Here is a 19,650-nt window from a genome sequence, read left to right on the forward strand (position 1 = left end):
ATTTTTCTCATTAGCAATCACACTCACACACATTACTAAAAGCACTCTTTACCAGAAAAAAACCACACAGAATGCATCAGTAATTTTTTAAGTGAGAAAAATAAAACATCTGTATTTCAACAAATACTCAAGACTAATTTTGATACAAAATTAATCTGCCGCTTATTCAGCAGTATTCAGTCAGTTAGCTATCAAGCAAAACACAACACTAAAAAAAAAAACCACCCAATGAACAACATATTCTGAACATGGATAAACATTCACATAAATAGGGGCTAACACAAAAAAGAAATAAATAACCATGATTGCTGGTTTCCCCAGCTCTCCAGCAATCTTCCTCCACAGCATCTCCAGCAGGTGCTAGTTTGAAAGAGAACAGAATTGGTCTACGCCTGAAAGGCTTCCCTCCAGCCATTTTGTTTCATTTTTTCGCAACTTGTCTAAAGATGCAGACTTTGTTAGGCAGTGGGAAAAGTGTCCAGCCATTTTCCTATCTTCCCCAGGTCCGGTTAGTCAGTTTGTTGGAAGCGTTAAAAGTGAATAGTGCAAAAAGTATCTCCTACTGCCAAGCAGGAAGGCAGACCTCATTCAAGTGACCCCTGTAACAAAGCACAAACAACTCCTATTAGTCACAGCATTTTTATAGGGAAGCTGCCATTTTGGAGTTTCTAAAACAGATTTTAAAGGAAAAAGTCAGTCTCATCTGACAACTATTTGAATCAAACACCATTCGAGTTCACTTGGTCTGTTTCACCAGAAGCCTCAACATCTATTAAGAAGTCACACACTTGTACCCTATAGAAGCTGTCCTGTTATACATGTGGAGAAATGAAGCCACGCAGGAGAAATAAACACCCCACAGAGTTGTTCAAAGATGAAGTGTTAAAGACAAACTCCAACGAAGTACCCACTGGTCTTAAGCCCCAGCTCCCCACCAACTTTTAATACTGTTCTTCACTTCAAGACTCACAAGCCAGGCCGCAGAGGGCAAACTACACAAAGAGCTGCTGCTGCCTGCCCAGGATCTAGGGGACTGCCTGACAGCTCAGAGCAAGGACATCTTACCATCAGCTTGCTAGAACCTGCAGCAGGGATTTACTTTGGCTTCTGCTGCAAGCGTTTGGCACTCACACACACAAGACCCCCTTCTCTTCAGCAGCAGCTGCCCAGGCTTCCCTGCCCCACCAGTTATGACCCTCTACCGGTCTCATTTGAGCAGCCAAGCCTGCAGAGTGCTGCCAGCTAGGTATATGCTAGTAGGCAGTAGCATGGACTAAAAGGCTGCCAAATGTTTGAACTTCATGACTTTCGCATATAATTTTATCCTGCAGACATCAAATTTCCCTCCCCCTCAAAGTCAAAGTATTTGCCTTAGTCTGTGATTACTGGGGGATTGTAGAACTCTGTGTCCTAAGGGGAAAAAAAGTCAAGATAATCTCAGTCCTGTCCTAGGGTCATGATTCATTGTCTAAGCTGTACCACAGACAAATGTGTTTCAGGTTCTCCTCTCAGGCAAGAAATCCAAGATTCACTAAGTAGCTACTAACACATTTCCTTCTCACATCCTCCTCCTTTTCCTGAAGCGAGTACTTCTCCTGATTTGAGGAGCACTGGCACCAGCCACATCAGTGCAGGAGTCCAGGACGGACTGTGCAGCAATCTCTTCAGCTCCTGTGCCCTGCAACAGAAGCAGAAGAGACTATCAATACCATGAGATCTGGCACAAGTGCAAAAGAACCCCTTCAGCCATCTTTATATTGTAGGAGTTCGGAAGATTTCTAAAACAATCTTCCTTCAAAATTAATCATGGGACAACAACATTCGATTGCCAATGTCACAGCAAGCACAAAACATCCCAAAGTTTTCGAGCAAAACTTTCAGTCAAGACTGGCATTTCTTCCTGCTTCTGCTAGCGCTATCGATCTACTGCAATTTCTGCTGTGGCTTCTGTCTGGGCACAACTGTTCGTTACAGAGGTCGCGTGCCAGCCACAAGCGGTGCTTTAGCTTTCACTGCTGGAGCCAGACAGTGCCCGATGCAACACAAGCTTTTGATTTCTCATGAAACATACCTCTATCACACACTTTTCAGAGAAAAGCACCAGGAAAGCAATCTGGCTCTAGCGTTAACCAAAGGAATAGGAGGGAGCCTGGTGGAAGATGACACAGCACAGAGGTTGGCAGTAAGGCTACCAGGTGGTGAAGAATTGCTGTCTGCTTCTGGACCAGCTGCTCACAGTTCAAACTACACTGAACATGGCCCAGACTCAGAAGTCAGAGCCAGAATAGAAAGATAACTGCTGGCTTTTACTAGGAAAAAGCTCTGATTTTTAGGCAGCTTTGCCATCTTTCTGTAGAAACAGCAATTTACCTTGTTTACTCATCTCTGTTAATGTTTTTTTTTTGTTTATTTTGGAGCCACAATGAATTGAAAGGCAAGTCTGAGCTACACAACTTCCTGGGATGTTCTGTAAGAAACAGTGCTAGACAGTAACACATTTAGCTTAAAAATCAGAAACTGATTTTAGGTTGACATTATGGCTTACATCGATCCATATACTCTAATAATCTCTAGTCATACAAACGATTCAGGATTAAGATCTCAAATGGCAACAGGAGCAAACATACACAATTCCCTGATATTTTGGGGGTTTAAAGGGCACACACAATAAAAAACAAGGGCTTGATTTCAAAAGTACAGGAGTCTGCAGCAGCTTATAAACTGTAAGAGGAAGGGAGCTTTGATACCCACTTCTGGAAACTATCATGTCAAGTTTAATGTGCTGCATAAAACACAGGCTTTTACCCTTGTGAGGACCAAGGGCTCCCAGATAGCTAGAGAGCTTCTTCTTCCATCAGCTGATGAACTATGCTTATTCAAAAGGACAAAATTTATGATACACTTGAGAACAGTGGGAGTTTCACCCTGGATTCCAGTGGGAACAACATTTAGCAGGCAGTAACTTTCTGCTTTTGGTCCCTGGCACCTCCGTTTCACCTGATTTAGTAAATCAGCATCTTTGTCTCCAGGCTCATCACCAACCGTCCCATCCAACCGCACACTTGTTAATTCATCCCCACAACTCTCTTCCTCAGACACTTCCTTCTCACTCTGCCACTCCTCTTCGTCACTGTCTTCATATTGCCTCCTGCTGGCTGACAGAGTTGTTGTCACTTTTGGAGGAGGCAGAGTTGCTAGCACAGCTGGGAGCGTGAAGGCTGCTAGGAACCTGGCTTTCAGTAGGAGGTAAGCAGGGTTATCGCCGAGTTTCTGCTGCACCAGTTCTCCAATAGCACGCAGATCAACACCACTGCCCTCATCCTGACGGGCATCAGAAGGCAGAAGACATGCTGCTTGCTCTTCTAGAGCTGCTTTCTGCAGAAGTAGCTTTGACAGAGCTTTTAAGTTGCACAGAAAAGGTGGCAGATAAGGCAACCTGGTTTGCAGCGATGGTACCTGGACACCTTGTTTCCCATTCAGCCACTCCTTCACCAGCCCCTCATCTTCAAAGGAAATCAGGCTGAAGTCAAGGAGATTCTTTTCTGCACTGGAAGTGCTTGGCTGGGGTGGACTGTCAGCAGGCTGCGTGGTCGGAGGTTTGGAGGCAATAGGTCTGTTTTTCAATGCTTGTGCAGCAAAGTTCTTTGGGACATCATTATGGGGAACTGGATCTCCTGGCTGGAGCACAATTGCTTTTGTGATGGTGCTTGGATTGGAAGATGATCCGTTTGTTGTAACGGAGTCATGGCTCTTTCCCAAGCTAGTGGGACTCGACACACATTGGGAATCAGAGCCTTGAGCGCTTGCACGTAGCTGTGTTTGGGGCAGCAGCACAGCATGCAGGGTTGGGGCATCAGCTGGAAGAGTAGTCTGAGCTGCAGAGGAGTCAGAAGCCTTGGAGAAGCCATCTGAACATGCAGGTGTTGCAGAAGAAGAGCTGGTGGTGCACCCAGGGCTTGCTGAGGTCACAGGTAAGAGAACTGTGGAATGGTTGGCTGTCTTTCCCAAAGGTACTCCTGCTAACTGGGCACTTGGTGCTTTTGTCTCTGCACTGCTCGGGTGAGGCGTGTTTGCTCCAGCTGGTACAGGAGGAACTCCTAAGCCAGAGACATTGCCACTGGAAGCCACGCTCGTCTGACATTGACTTTGCACAGCAGCAGCTGGCAGTCCTTGGGGAACACCCACCACAGTCTGTACAGCAGTGGGGAGCAAAGCCTGCGGCGTTACAACCCACGTGAAAGGCAGTATGCTGTTGGGAATCAAATGTGAACCAGTTTGTGGTGTTACAAGAGCAGGCAACAGATTGACCGGCCTCTGTTGTGGCCCATTACTATTCAGTTCACAGGCAACTGGCGTGGAAAGAGACAATTTGTTGGTGCCAGGCTCAGTGCCAACAGGCACCACTGTAATTTGATGTGGCACAAAAGCTGGGTTTTGCAACACTACCGAAGCTGAGCTGCCAGCTAGGACCTGATCATTGCACCCTCTCTGATTTGAGGCCTTCTCTGCTGCAGCTGGATTCATGCCTGGAGAAACCCCTCCTTCAGGGCTAGTTTCCAAAGCTTGCTCTTTTAGTTCCTTATTGGACTGTGGTTCTGTTCCTTGTGAGGAACCTGGGCTTTCCCCAGTTTCTGACACTGATGAGGAATGGTTTTCAAGTACAATAGTGGTAGAAGTTGAACCTGCCACAGAAGTAAATGCTGGCAGTGGAGCTGGTGCGCACTGCACTTGGCTATTTGCACAACCAACTGCTGCAGGTTTGCTGCCTGCTTGAGCAGAAGGAATGATTTGCTGTGGTGAGTGCTGGATGATCAGAGGCCCTGAAACCAGCATGTGCGGGGCAACAAATACTGTCCTCTGCATAGCTTTCTTAGCCCGGGATTCTCTTAGCCGCTTCTCTCTCAATAATTCTGAGACAGTTTTGGGCTTCTGCCTTTGCGCTTGGGCTGGAAGAGCTCCCTGCACGGCAGGAGCACTACTCTCAGAGGCAGTATCAGAAGTCTCCCTTGCTTTTAAGGCAACAGGTCTCCTGATAGCATTCCTTGGGACACCCCTTCGCGAGTTCCTTTGAGTACAAGATTGTGATGAATTGCCTACAGAGGAAAGGAAATAAAATTTAAAAAGATTGAATAGTATTTTCAAAAGCCATTCCTTAGCTATTAAACATCAAGTACACTGCACAGGAAGCAGCAAAATTCCTGTTTGTGAGAGTTCCTATAACACTGTAGTCTTGATTTAATCAAGCCCCATCCTGACATTCTTCAGATAGCTCTGATGCAGCAAGCGTACCACTTGTTCAGCAATTGTGTAATTTTCCCCAGAAATCACAGATGGGCTAGCAACGCACCTTAACACCGCACACGACGAACGGTACTGGTCAGCACTACACGGGCACTTCGCACCAGATAACAACAATGAACTGGGGTTTTGTTGGTGCCAGCATGTTCGCTACAGCCAGCAGCTTGCTGAGCAAAGAGTAACAGCAATAGTCTACAGAACTGGTGTCCCACTGCCACTGGGCTCCTAGCCCTTCAGTATTTTTTTCCAGTTCTTACCAAAGGGTAACATATTTAGACAATAAGTGAAAGATCCAAGAGCTAGCAAAAATGAGGATGTCAATGTAGTTTTGTTCCAAAAGTTCTCCTTCAGTTACATTGGTCATTAATGATGAATTAAGTGAAAATTCTTGCACATCGTAAAAATAAATGTTCTGGTAGATACCTGAAGAAGTCTCCATATTTTGGGAAGCCTGCCAAAAAAATTACATTAAATTATACTTCTGAGATAGTTAAAACAGAGATCATTAAAACAGCACAGATGTGAATCAAACCCACACCTGCCAACATCCTATACATTTTATTACGCTTCTGAACCAAAACAAACTGGTAACGCACGCACACACACAAACAGCACCACTGGCCACACACAATGAAAAATCTCTATTTCAGTCAGGACTTCAGTGGGGAAAGCTTAGAAACAGACCACGTGCATTACCTGCTGAGGCCTTCTTGCATTAGCCCTAAGAAGCTCCGACTGCCGTAGCCTTTCCTCACGAATAATCTTCATACAGCCATTGGTATCAATCTGAAAGAGCTGCAAGATAAGAATTTCATTAAAATTTGATTAAGAACAAAAGTGTTCTGGTACAGCCAGTGACAATACATGATAGATGGGAGAGGCTTCACAGGCAAGATTCTGGGGACATTTCTACACTTACAGAACAATTCCTGACAGTATTGGATTTGAGACGCAGGACTTATTTAAGAAACATCAGATGCAAGCCGTGAGGTCAGATTAATACAGTAATTAGATTATTTGTTTAAGAAACAAAGATAAACCATTTATTTAAGTATCAAATACAGAAATAAAGATTACCACCGTTTGAAAGCTGATAATGCCATTAAGACAGTAAAACCTACCTGAATGAAAAGCGTGAACAGAGGAGTGCTTGCAAGACTGACTGACTTAATCTTCTCTTGAATAGAACCAACTAGAAAAAAATACAACATCAAAATCAGCTGGGCATTCACTTACAAGATGTAGAAAGCAGGGACAAAAAGTAAGGTGATTTCTATCCCTGATGGGTCACCGCTACCTTTTGTGTGATGAAAAGCCATCTTCCCAGTCTGAAAGGCGCAAGGCAGTAGCACATTGCCCACCCAAGGCGTCACTGCCATTAGAAGCTTTCTGTCAAGGTTCATTCTTCTCCAACGCTCTCTCTCTTGACAATAAGTTTTCTCCGTGATGTTCTGCGACCCCTGAAGCTTATGGCCAACAGCATTACTGACTCCAGATACTTTTGTTGAAACAGTGGCAGAAGGTTTTGGTATCTTTGATTGCTGTGTGTGAACAAATATACAATTAGAGTTCCAATTAGGAAGGTTCTACCATAATTACTCTCAGGACAAACTATTCACAGGGCAGTTACGAAAAAAAAGTTATGAGCTTTTCCTCTTGGGACTACAGTGCAAGATTTGTGATTCTATCAAAAAACATTTCCCACTAAGTACAGCCTGGCAGCGCTCACATCACAAAGGCAGACAAGACAGAAGAGGCACTTACAAGTTTTCTCAGAAAGCATGTGTTATTTCTTAATATTCTTCTCACATTCTCCAGGGTAATCCGCAGCACTTGCTTTCCACACCTGGAAGCCTTAAAAGCATACAAGAAAAGATAAAAGGGAAAGTAGCTCACAGAAAATTACTTGCACTGACTATATACAGAAAGTACAAAAGTTTTCAACATTCCTGCTGTTGAAAGTATCTTATTAAAAGAAACCAGTTCTCAAGTGCAGACGTTTACCTGATCTTCTAGTCCTTGTGCATTACCACAATACCAAATGTCTATTTCGTAAAAGCCTTTGTGTGAAATGTCTACAAAAACCCATGCTGAGGGTCAGAATATATTGGATTATTCCCTTTGCATTTTTTGGCTTATCAGCCAAAGGGAATGAACAGGGAGAGGTTTGAAAAAGCCACTGACTCTTCCCTAAACTTCTACTAGTAAAGGGATGCTGTATCTGTAATCAAAATTAAAGCACTTGCAACACCTGCACACCAAAACCACCAGAACACACCACTTCCATAACCAACAAACTTGTCATCAGTGCAACTGGCCCTGCAGCCTAGGGCACACGCGCAATTCTTAACACAAAAATCAGAACATTTTTGCTTACATGAACTCCAATAGCAATTTTAACATTTAATGTTTTGCTAAGGAGTATCTTTCTGCAAAAATATGCTAGGAGGATGTGCGCTGTTTCAGTGCCTGAGTAGGGGTGAACACCCAGCTCAGAATGAGATGCAGATGTATAAGTAACTTAATTCTTCCAAACTTTAAGTCTATACACCCTCTCACCAGGGTAGAGAGACAATACAATTCACTGGAAAATTTGGCTTTATGAAGATATAAAAGAAGCTTTGTTTCTGTGACACTGTGGGTAGGAAAGAACACAGCTATTTTCTAGGTAATGCACGGGGAGGCAGTGCTAGAAATTTCTGCTTAATCCCACAGCTCAGTTTTCAACAGCACCTCCAAATGGCACAGTGAGAAGGCAGCCAGAGGCACAAAAAGGGTTTTGCTATCTACTCATCACATAGTCTCTTACTGCAGCAACTGCACTTCCTGGTCATTTCTGATCTAAGCTCCAATCCCATCAAGAACAGACTGAGAACCCCAGGATTCACCTTGTTCATTACTTCTATGGGATTCTTCACAACGATGTCCGTTGAATGTGGACGCGCAATGCCCCTCAAGAGGGTGTTCAACTCTGACGATTTATCGGCAACTCTGTCCTTGTTCCCATCACATGTTGCACTTGGAACTTCACTACTACCAGTCTTTGCACCAGCACTCACAGGAGAGAAAAGGGATGGAGTTTGGTATCTTCCTTTGTTTGACTCCTCTGTATTTGTCTGCGTTGGTATCCACAGATCAATGCTGGGAACTGCATACTCCTCCTTGCTTGTCATCTCCTCCTCTGAGGAGCTGTCTGTTAAGTCCAGTTCTATGTCTTCACTGCTACTCTCTGAAGAGCTGGAACTCTCCTCCACGTGTCGGCGTTTTGTTGGTCTAGATCTTTTCTTCTCAGTCAAAAAAAGCACAGACAAGTTTTAGCCAGTGTTCACTCTTGACTTACAGATCACTAAGTTATAAAGTTTTGTGGGACAGTACCCTATCAGTAAAGCGTGGCTTTCAAATGGATAGTTCTGCTTTACTTCTGCTAAGATTATCTAAATCCAGGACTATTGACAATTGGTTTTGGACACAGGTTTTTACTGGTTTAGATTCTTGTATGCAAAGAAAAAGCTACAGATAGAGATAAGCTCATGTTAAGAACTGGTGCACGTGGAAGTAAAAACTAAGTACAGTTGCCCCATCTCAACACATCTGTGTTTCCATGAACCCTTCCCTAGGGCAGGTGCTTTGCCAGTGGAAACAAGACTAACATGGTCTTAAACATAGAATTTCTGGAGTGCCTGGTACCAGAACAGGCAACTCATGAGGTACACCCATGAAATCCTAGGTACATCCCATCCTTACAGGCACTTCAAGGCAATAAAGACATTCTGGATAATATATAAATATATAGCAAATTAACTTCAGACCTTGAGAGCAAAGGCTGCTTTAACAGATCAAAAAATTAGACCATGAACATCATGACAAAATCTTGATTGTGTGAAATCAATGTCAATTTTTGTATTGATTTCACAGGATTTTGCTTTTAGTTTAGAGAACCGTAATTAAAGAGACGGGACTGCGACATAGCAGGACTTTGTACAATACCTTAGACCCAATCATGAGTTTCCACTTGCTTAGACATTGGGAGCCAGTCCGATGTGGCAGTTCAGAAGCTATCTTACTCCAGTGACCTAAAAAGGATGCAGAGGCGAGCACACCGATTAATGCAACAAACTGAGCAACAGGCCTTTTCAGCGCAGAATATTATACACATATTACATATTTAATTGTATAAGAGACAGGGTTATTATATGAATGGATCTCAAAACCTCAATACTCATTTATGTTCTTCAGACTTTGCATTAGTACACACTGAGCTAATGTTAGAAACTACAACAAATGAACCAATAACAAAAACCCTCGCAGAACTACACACTCCCTTGCAGCACTTAGAAGAATGGTCAAACTGAATGCTGAAAAGCTTCTGTTTGTTAAAGAAAGTTGTCTTAGAGAAAATAAGAGAACTCTTTCACAGGCTGTTCAGAGGGGAACTCACCCCTGTAAAGTGTCATAGCTCTGATACCTTGCTAACACAGCTACAGAACTATTTACTACACAGTCCCTCAAGAACTGAATTTCCAGAACCAACTACACGATATAAGGAAGGCTGCAATCATCAGTACGAAGCAGAGCCTGCTAGTATCAGCTGCAGGGCTTAAAATAAAAGAGGAGAAAACTTGAATGATAGATTTCTAAATAGCACTTACTTTTCTAAGCTTCTAAAGACTAAGTCACAGAAACACTTACCCAGGCCATGCTTTTCAACCAGTTCAATTAGCTGCTCCTCTTCCTCTAAGCTCCACTTGCCTTTCTTTACATCACAGTGCAATGCTTTTAAGTACCTTCAAAGTGAAAACATTAAAGAACGTTCAATCCTACCTGTACAGTTCCGATCACCACTGCATACTCTGAGGCTGAACAAAACTAGCATTCCTTACCAGATCTTTCTGTTTTCTAAGGGGTCCCATACCTACTCCCTTAATACAGCACAGGTACAATTTCTTTGTTCTCAAAAATATCAGGCTGCACATTTAAGAATTACAACAAGCCACTGTAAACCAGGTCACTGAAATTAGGACATACTGTACTCTGCACCTCCTGAAGCTGGGTCCAAGGCTGAAAATTGCTCAGCACCTCTCATTACTGGTGTTCAGTTACAGGAAGTCACTGACTAGACCATTTTCACAGATACACAGACAATACTTGGATGACAAACTTCCCTCCCTACATTCACTCATTCAAGTTTACTAACTCCTTTGCTTTATTTTGAACAACACGCTTCCCTCCTCCTGCTAACCTATAGGCAACCACGGTGAGGAAGTAGCACGCCACAGGTAACAATGCACTGTTCTCTCTGTTAAACTCAATTTCAACTTTTGTCTTCCCTAGCTACAAATGCAGAGTTACGCAGTAACAATGTTAGAGACCATATTTAGATCATAACCACTTCTCACAAAACAGTACTTAAGGTGACACTGGTGTAAGCAAATCAAATGTGTTTGTAAAATAAGTTGCATCTTGGCTCAGTGTAATAAACTTGAAAGGACAGTTGCTACATTTAATGTACTTACCGATCTCTGCACTGAGCATCGCTCCTACCTGGCACTTCTGTCCGAATTTTATACCAGTCACGCTCTCCATACTTCTTAACTGCAGCCAACAGCATCTACGTTAATCAGACAAAGCAAGAGTCAAAATTCTCATCAATAACAATCCTAAAAGGCCCGAGACAGAAGCAGTTGTATTTGTTTCCACTGTGTTGTAAATCTCTGAACAGAAGTGTTTAGCAGCTTCTCACCCCTCTTGACTTGTAAACTGCCCACTTTGGTTCGTTTTACATTCCTGTGTGTCACTGTTAAAGCTCAGCTGCATAAATCCACGCAACACGTCCACAGTCTAACCCTTCCACTTTTTACACCTTGCAATTCTAGGCATCAGAGAACGGAGCTTACAGCATCTTCCTCTGGTGTCCAGGGTCCTTTCTTCAAACTGGGGTCCACGCTCTTTGTCCATCGGTAAATCAGCTGAGCAGAATCTCTTCCTTCCATGTAATACGCAACTAGAAATGCAAAGATGTATTTAAAAATCTATTGCAAACAGTGTTTCTTCCTTTACTTACATTGTAACTGTGATATTTTCAAACAGTGGATTGCCATAAGAAGCATTTAAATCTTAACTTAAATACTTAAACAATGGTACTTGCAACAATAGAGAATTACTAGGAGAGGTTTCAGCTCCAGTCTGTATCTGACAGGTTCAAGACACCAGGTGTTATATTCACAGACTTGGATTTGGGACCCCAGATACTTGGTTACTGTTCTCAACTCTGCTACAACCCCTCACTAGTTATACTGCCTCGCACCCTTCTGAGGAACAGAAGCAGCAGCCCTGACTCCCTAGAAAAGGCTTCTGGGCCCAGCACTGAAAACTGCCAAAACAGCTAGCCACGAATGAGTACTGGCTTTCTAGGAAAGAATTCTGATGATTTTGCTACAAAAAAACCAAAACTCACACAACCATCAGTACTTATTAATAACTCTCAGCCAGTTTCAATCAAATTTCAAAAGATGGACAAAGGAAGGAAATACTTCATTAACTAACTGAATCAGAGCAGGCTGGGTGCTCTAGTAAGCAGAAACATTAACAGATATAAGCCTGGGAGAACTGGGGAAAAAAAAAATTACAAGTGAATGGAAGGCATTTTCACTTGTAGGCCACTTACTTTTCTTGTATGGGATATGACTTCCTACTCTCATCTCTTGAACAAGCTCTAAAAGCATCTGATCTTCATCTTTGGTCCATTCTTTCCTTTTCAGATCTTTGTTATAGACTTGATACTTCTGCAAGCACTGGAAAGGCGTCCTGTTTGTCTTAATACAATGAAAACAGATACATGCAGATAACTGGTTATTTACGAGGACAAAAGGCAAGAGGGAAAGGCTAAAGTACCAAACTTTTTTGGTACTGTTCTTGAATGCTTCTCAGAAGGGCATTAATTAAGAATGAGTTAACAACATTTTCTGAAAATTGACATGAGGCACAGTTAAGTCAGAATTAACTGACTTGTCACCTCTTGTTTCTGAGCTTAGAAGGCCTTACCCCCAGCTCCTGGGCTATTGTCTGCCAGTCCAGATAATTGTGTTCAGCAGCCGTCTTCTTTAGCCTCTCTATTTCCTCCTCAGTCCATTCCTTTTTGTTGATGCTTGGATGCTCCCAATTTTGCCAAAACTTCCTCAGTTCTTCTGAACTACGTTGTCCACCAAACTAAAAGAAACAATAAAAACCTGGTTAGTCTAGTAGCTTGGACAGGAACATCGATACAAGGAATATATTTTGCATTCCAGAGATGTCTTATTGCTAAGTTTTCCATTTAGCAAGCTGAGATCACATAACAGTTAACTTCAATAAATGCGTGATGGGAACAGTGGATGCAACTAGACCAGTTCAGATAATTCTCAAGAGAAGGGACACAGATATCAGAAGTAATAAAACAGCTGATCTCCCAACTTACGTGGATGTTTGAAATTTTCTCCCAGTCATGCTCATCAAATCTGTTTCCTAACAAGTCACTTTCCGGGAGCTGGCTAAAGCAGAAGGTACAAAGAGAAAGAACGAACCACATTAATTTGTTAATTAAAGAGTCACCGTCTTCTTGATCTTGCTTCATCTTACTCCTACCACCTGACTTCCACAAGAACTGAACACTTACTGTCTCAAAGCTGGGGGCTCTTTAACATAGTAACTTTGCCCAAAACAATGTTTCTTCTTCAAAAACAGTCCCCTACAAGATGATGATGGTATAGCAGGAGAAACAATTAATGCAGTATCAAAGTACACTGTTCCAGATGTGTTAATGAGCCAAGCTCAGAACTACTGCGCTCTCCACTCCCTTGTTGCTAGATCAAGAGCTATCTAAAACAGCACCTCTGTTCTGGGTACAGATACTATATTTGTATGGCAAGACCCAAAAGTTCTCAGTAAAGAACTGTGGAGATGAGAGCTCTACACTGAGTTTGAACAGCACTTAATTTTTTGCTAGGTAACACAAATAAAGCGGTCTCCAAATGTCATATCCAGAAGTACTTCAGGAAGGAGGGTATTTTAAGAGGTAAACTCCAAGAACACACTTTCATTTTCACCAAGAACATAAAAAAAAAAGACTTCTCACTTAATTGCCTCTATTTCTTGCTCCACTTCTTTGATTTGCTTCTCCAAGATCTGTTTTTCCATTTCAGTCTTGACTTTTTCCAGTTTCTGATTCCAATAACTCATCCTGTTCAAAGACATTTTTATCCTTACTTAGTATGACGAGACGGGAATGAGGTCAACGGCATCAGAAGGCATGCAGCAAAGATGGTTTCCCCACCAGTACCACTCCTTCCTTCAAGTTTATTTCCACACTACACAAAACTGTTGTTCTTCTAGGTTTTCCCACATGGCACACTCATTGTCCTATTTTTGCCCATTCAATGCAAATCATTGACCCAGAACAGGTCTCAGATTAATTATTTTGGTATTTACAGAGAGAACTAATACAGCAACAAACAAAGACCATACCAGCTCCAGGCACTGAAATCTCTCACTGGACACATCATCATGACTCACTGCACATCACAATTTCACCTCCAAGCCCTGTAGGCTACTTTAAGTTGTACCAGTGTCCATGGGAAGAAATAGATGGCCATAAAATGCCGCAATACCTCCCAAACAAAACCTCTCCACCTGCCAGATACCCGCAAAACAATCATCAAGCGTTCACAACCCAACCCAAATGCTGTAACCTCTTGCTTATGGTCAGAACATTGCAGTCCGAGACCCTTCGGTACCACGTGCACAGACAGATAATATAGATGTCAACAAAGACTGAAAGATGCTGCTGCCTACAAGTGTCACCCTCTGCACAGGACAGGGGAGTTTGAGGACCCACAGGACAGGGGAGTTTGAGAACCACTGCTGTAATTTAGAGTGGCTCTCCCAAGCCCAACATTGACAGTCACAGTATGTCTGCTGTGCTTTGTAACCTTATCGAATCACAAATAGTTAATGCAAGAACTTGCTGAAGGAAGGTGGAATTTCCACATATATCCTCTCCTTCCTTCATACGCAACATTCTCACCAAGAGAAAGAAGATTTTTGCACAGTACTTACTTCAGTAACTTTGGCTGAAGCAGGCGCTGCAGGCGGTCACTTACTACTGATTTCTGCAATAATGTCTTCTCTCTGCTTTTCCCTAGACAAAACAAGGTAATCAAGCATTCAGTCATTAGTGCAAAACCACCGCCAAGAAAAAGACTGCTTTCAATACCACTGTGAAAGCATCGCCCAGGTATTCAGGAACAGTTCAACTTCATTAGCTACCCAATGTTGTTGGGCAAAGCGCCTACCAGAGGCTAGGTAAATTGATTGTATTCTCCACCTAAATTACTGATGTCACGGCTGACCCGGGGGTGTCCCGGCCTCTTGCTTAGTTTTAGTTCCAAAGAGACCTCAATAAAGATCTTCACCCAAGCGTTTGTAACTATCTAGAGCTGTAAGCATCCCTTAACTGCTCTCATCTGAGCTCTACCCTTGCACAATCTCATTTGCTGAGAGAGAGAGCTGACACATCCAAACAAATGTAAATGAAAGAAGTGAGTCATTAATCACTCAATTAAAAAATTCAGAGAGCATCCCGTTTTCTTTTAACTACTTTTTTTTCTGGAGTCAAGTATAAAATATCAGAAGTGTTGATGTTTAACTGCAAATGCTTGGACAGGGAACTAACAGTATTAACATACACATTTGTTATAGCTTTTACAGAACAGTGAGCAGCACAGAGAGCTTCTTACATTTTGTTGAAATTAGTTGTTCAAACGATTTTATGCCCTGGGCTGCCTTTTCCTTGGCATCTTCATTGGAAGGAGGGCCCTAGTGAAGATTACATACATTGGAAGAGTCAGATACACAGAAAAATTGCCTTTTCTTCTTAAAACTCTAGCATGAACTGCTACAAAAAAAAAGAGACTGGTAACTCAAACTTGCGCAAACTGTCACATTCAAACTGCTAAGTTACCTTTATTAGTACTAGCTCACAGGTATATCAGAAGATAGAAGAAAAATACAAATAGATACTTCAAGCAGGTAAGTTTGTCCCTGGTCACACAGCACACTCTCAGCTCAGAGCCAGGCCTGCTCACACCAGCTGGCAGTTGGTCGAAAAAGCATTCTGAACATGGGGACAAGTATTACATATATCTGAACCTACTTAAGATGCACCACCAAATTTGGTAGGGTTTCACAGAAAAATTACCAGTCATTGTTTAATTGTTATACTAATGTATGTATGGTGACAGTTGACATCTTAGCTACAACAAAAAGTCAGGATCTACTTTTGCTAGTGACCCTTTAAAAACACATGAAAAAAGTTTGCCTCAGAAAACTGTTTCCAAGACAGTCAGATTTCAACAAGTACTTTAAACAGAAGCAAGGAATTAAAATAGAAGGAGGCAGATTCAGACCGGATATAGGGAAAATATTTTTTTACAATAAGGGTGGTGGAGCACTGGCCCAGGTTGCCCAGAGAGGTGGTGGATGCCCCGTCCCTGGAAACATCACAGGCCAGGTTGGCCGGGGCTCTGAGCAACCTGATCTGGTTGGAGATGTCCCTGCTCCTGGCAGGGGGGTTGGACTGGGGGGGCTTTAACAGTCCCTACCCACCCAAACCATCCCCTGATTCTATGAATTGGATCATGGAGATGAAGACAAACAATCACAGTAAAGTTGAAAACTTCAAGCGCCCCATGGCTGGAATGCCATTCCTCAGAACTCACTTTCAGATGTCACAGCCAGACATGAGTTGAACAAACATTTCCAAAAGAGGGTAAGTAAGCAACAAGTGAGAAAAAAAAAAAAAAAATTTCAAACTGAGGAGTGACACTCACAGCTGAAATATAAGGCAGTTAACACAGTTACAATTTAACTCTATAAATGAAAGACGTATCAGTATGTAACCTACTTATGTTTACTTACAATTCCTGTTGTTTTATCCTTAAAGTATGGCTTCATAAAATGACCCAGAAATATATTTGCTGGTAGATTTCTACCATCTCCTGCCTTTGCTATTTTCGGACCACCAAGCTCGCCCATGATTTCCTTCTGCAATACAAGAATTAATTAAACAGTATCAGTGTCTCCTTCAAATTCCTAATTTCAAAGAGCAGTGGCTGAGCCAGTCACAAACATCCCAGGCAGGATTCAAATTTGCAGCACCAGACTGTAAATTAGCGTATGTGTTAAACACACACACATACACTAGGCTTTAGAACCTCCTAAGTTTGTATAATACACTGCAGATAATAAATAATAAAAAAAAAATACTAACTTTCTACAACAAGCTAAAATACAAGATATAAAATACACCAGTGGTAGCATTTTTGGTGAAAAGAAAGCATGGAAAGATTTGTCAAATAAGCCATTCGAAAGGCCAGTCAAGTGACGTTGGTTTGAATGCCATGAAGAAAACGAAGCTGGGTCCTGGCCAAGCAAGCCGAGCACTGCATCAGTATATGAATAAGGGACTACGACTGCTGCAGCCGATTCCACTGGTACCTGTGATGCATCAGGAATGTCCTGGAAAGTTTTACTGGGCTTGATGGGCAGAGGAAGATGGCAAATGGCAGCCCAGAAAAGCACAGGAATGAACATTTTACTCCTGTTTCGCTCACCTGCTGTTCTCTGTTTTGTGCAATGAGAAGCTCGACTTCCTCAATCTTTTCCTGGATAACTTCCTGGTACACGTGGTTCATCTGCAGACATGTTTCTGGATCCTGTGGCAGACTACTTTCAATATCATCATCGCTACTGTCATCTTCTCTTTCCACTTCCTTCAAGCAAATAAGGCATTTAAGGCAGGGGGAGAGAAAGGGAGAGGGAAATGGAGAAAAATACTTGCTTCAAAAGCAGGCATGTAACAATTATTTTTGTAACTGAACACTTCTGTTATCTTACAAAACTGATTTTTAAATAATTGAAGGTACATAACTGTGGAGTAAAGTTAACGAGCCTCACCTCACTCTCCTTTGCCCGTTCATTAGTTCAGCCTGCTGCTCTTTGAACCAAAGTCTGACTCCAAACCTTGCCAATGCCTGGTCCTGTGCCATCAACTGCAAAACTGTAAGTGACCTGCCCAAAAGTAGTGCTTTACACTGGAGCCCTCTTGCCTGCTAAATCTGTGCTTCAGAACCACCCCTTCAAATTCCTGCTGAAGCAGTTCTTCCCTTACATGATTTATTACCACACGCTTCGGACGCAAAGCGTGGCTGATTGTTTCATGAAAGTGCTCTGCGCCTGGGTCCAATCTGCACCAGCGGATTTGTCTTCACAAACCAGCTTCTCCTTTCCTGTGCTGTACAGGTGTTAAGATACTTATCTTCTAAATCATTTTACATGAAGTCTGAGGAAAATATTATGTTTAAAACAACACCAAAGGTAAACTTCTATTGCTCATAATAAAAGCGTTTCTTTCTCATGTGTGACTTCCCCAGAAGCTGGTGTGTTTCCAGTGAGAGATCAGGAAGCAGCAGAGCAGTGAGGCCTCTGACCCCTGTCATTTGTTTTCACATGAAGAGGGCTCTCTATTACACGTGAATAACAAAGCCCTGGGCAGGAATTACTAAACCTTCAGGTCCATTATTGATCCTCCCTAAGCTACAGAGTCAAGCCAGCTACCTAGATTTCCCCAGAACAGAGTGAAATTCCCCTTCCTCCTGCTCCCTTCAATAAACAAATGGAAAGAGATGCTTAAAGAGAAAATGCTTACCATTTCAGCATGAGAATCTGAGTCGTCATCATCTTCACCATCATCTGTCAGACAATAAAATACAAAAATGCTGACTGCAGTAGCATAAAAAAAGGAAAGCCTCAATATCACAGACTTTTCAACTAAAGCATACAGAATAAAGCACCACAGAGTAGCTCAGAATGACCGTTAGAGGTTTTGGATACTACCAATATTGTCAAGTAAAAACGATATTTAGTTATACTTCATGTATGCACTTCTTTGTTCCAGAGCAGGAAAAAAGAGCAGCTCCTGGTAACTACACTAACAATCAAGCTGCATCTTGGTCCTACACATCATGGTAAAACAAAGGCTCCAGAGCAAGCAGCCAAGGGAACGCTCCAACCCAACAAAACCCGTAAACTGTGAGCACCTAACAGCCCTCCCACGCTCTTCAGCAGTATTTGGTTTTGCATTCAGTGTGGCCGCAGAGTTCTGACACATTATCCAGCCTTGCACGATCAAAGCACTGGCAGATGAAGCGACTGTGACAGCCAGCAGAGGTACAGGGACCTGAACTATTACCACCTCCTCTTTGCTTTGAAAAAATAATTTTAGGAGGCACGGGCAGACTCCGAAACGAAGCGGCTCACAAAGCTGAGTTTGAGTTGTCCACTCAGACGGCGTGGAACGACTCTTGACAGTATCTGGTGGGCTGCTGCGTTTCGTGAGTCAGCCCGTTACCACCCGCCCCGCCTAGAAACCTCCATCAGGAGGCGTGATGGCTCTCTCGGCCTCCCCCGCCAGTCTGCCATGCTTTTCATCACGAAAACACGCCGAACACCGGTGCAAGAGGCTTCTCCTGCAAGGACGCGTGCTAAGGGAAAAACCCTGAGCAGACGCCTCGCCTCCCGTCCTCCCAAATTGGTTCCCAGCACCGCCTGGCAGAAATGGCGGGGTTATGACGCGAGCCACGCCAGACACACATCTAAAGAGCCAGAGCAGAAGCCCCGGGGGAGGCTGCAGAGGGGCGAGCCCGCGCCCCGCCGTACCCGTACCGGAGCCGAGGCTGGAGTCGGACACGGCCCCCGCGATGTCGGCCCCGCCGGGCTCCAGGCTCCTCTCCAGCTCCTCGATCTCCCTCCGGATCTTCTCCCGCTCCGCATTCAGGTCGAGGGCCGCGGGGGACGGCGCGGCCTCAGCACCGGGGGTGCGGCGGGCCCCGGCCGGGCCAGGCCAGCGGGACATGGCGGCACCGGGGGCTGCCGGGCCTGGGCCGCACAGCCTGCCCGCGGGGCCCGCCCCCCCTCGCCCGCCACCCAATCACTGCTGCGCGCAGGGGTCAGCTGAGCCCCATCCGCACGTGACGCTGCCGCGCCAATCGAGCGGCGCCTCCATGGCGCGGCGGGCGCACGTGGCCGGCCAGAGGACGCTCCCGGGTCCCTGCTCCCGGCCCCGGGTCCCCGCTCACCGACCGCGCCGCCACCTCCGCGGCAGCCGGTACACAGCGCCCGGGGTGAGGGTTACACACGGCCGCACAAAGCCCCCAGCCCCTTCTCCCTCACCCCGCCCCGATGGGGAGAGACAGGCAAGGGGCGGGAAGGTGGGGGCGAGGGGACGGGGGCCGCGGCCCGCAGGAAAAGGACGTACTCTGG

The 19,650-nt window shown here is 44.0% G+C and overlaps 1 protein-coding gene across 2 annotated transcripts; it reads right to left on the reverse strand.

Annotated features, from left to right (window-relative positions):
* Window positions 1-80: 80 nt before the first annotated feature.
* On the reverse strand, window positions 81-19,275 carry SNAPC4 (small nuclear RNA activating complex polypeptide 4). Of its 2 annotated transcripts, XM_086763870.1 has the most exons (23): window positions 19,054-19,275; window positions 18,038-18,081; window positions 16,944-17,102; window positions 16,249-16,374; window positions 15,069-15,147; window positions 14,389-14,470; window positions 13,409-13,513; window positions 12,752-12,824; window positions 12,340-12,504; window positions 11,963-12,110; window positions 11,193-11,299; window positions 10,812-10,906; window positions 9,988-10,082; window positions 9,286-9,371; window positions 8,187-8,582; window positions 7,063-7,152; window positions 6,596-6,839; window positions 6,420-6,490; window positions 5,995-6,093; window positions 5,722-5,749; window positions 2,998-5,093; window positions 1,548-1,678; window positions 81-599 (listed from the first exon to the last, which is right to left on the reverse strand). In XM_086763870.1, the coding sequence occupies exons 1-22, from the start codon at window positions 19,241-19,243 to the stop codon at window positions 1,559-1,561; spliced, it is 4,698 nt and encodes a 1,565-aa protein (XP_086619996.1). In that variant the 5' UTR covers window positions 19,244-19,275; the 3' UTR covers window positions 81-599; window positions 1,548-1,558. The 2 variants fall into 2 exon arrangements, with proteins under 2 accessions (XP_086619996.1, XP_086619997.1); XM_086763871.1 differs by lacking the exons at window positions 18,038-18,081; window positions 19,054-19,275 and adding an exon at window positions 17,287-17,351.
* Window positions 19,276-19,650: the final 375 nt, after the last annotated feature.

This window comes from Chlamydotis macqueenii, chromosome 20, assembly GCF_036417535.1.
Source record: "Chlamydotis macqueenii isolate bChlMac1 chromosome 20, bChlMac1.mat, whole genome shotgun sequence".
Classification (NCBI taxonomy): domain Eukaryota; kingdom Metazoa; phylum Chordata; class Aves; order Otidiformes; family Otididae; genus Chlamydotis; species Chlamydotis macqueenii.

Excerpts from the sequence above, each read along its gene's own strand:
- SNAPC4 (XM_086763870.1), bottom strand. The coding sequence starts at position 19,243 with ATGTCCCGCTGGCCTGGCCCGGCCGGGGCCCGCCGCACCCCCGGTGCT. Across the intron at positions 10,907-11,192 it reads GGACACCAGAGGAAGATGCT|ATGCTGTTGGCTGCAGTTAA; the intron begins GTAAGCTCCGTT and ends TGATTAACGTAG. Across the intron at positions 6,491-6,595 it reads GGCTTTTCATCACACAAAAG|TTGGTTCTATTCAAGAGAAG; the intron begins GTAGCGGTGACC and ends ATTTTTTTCTAG.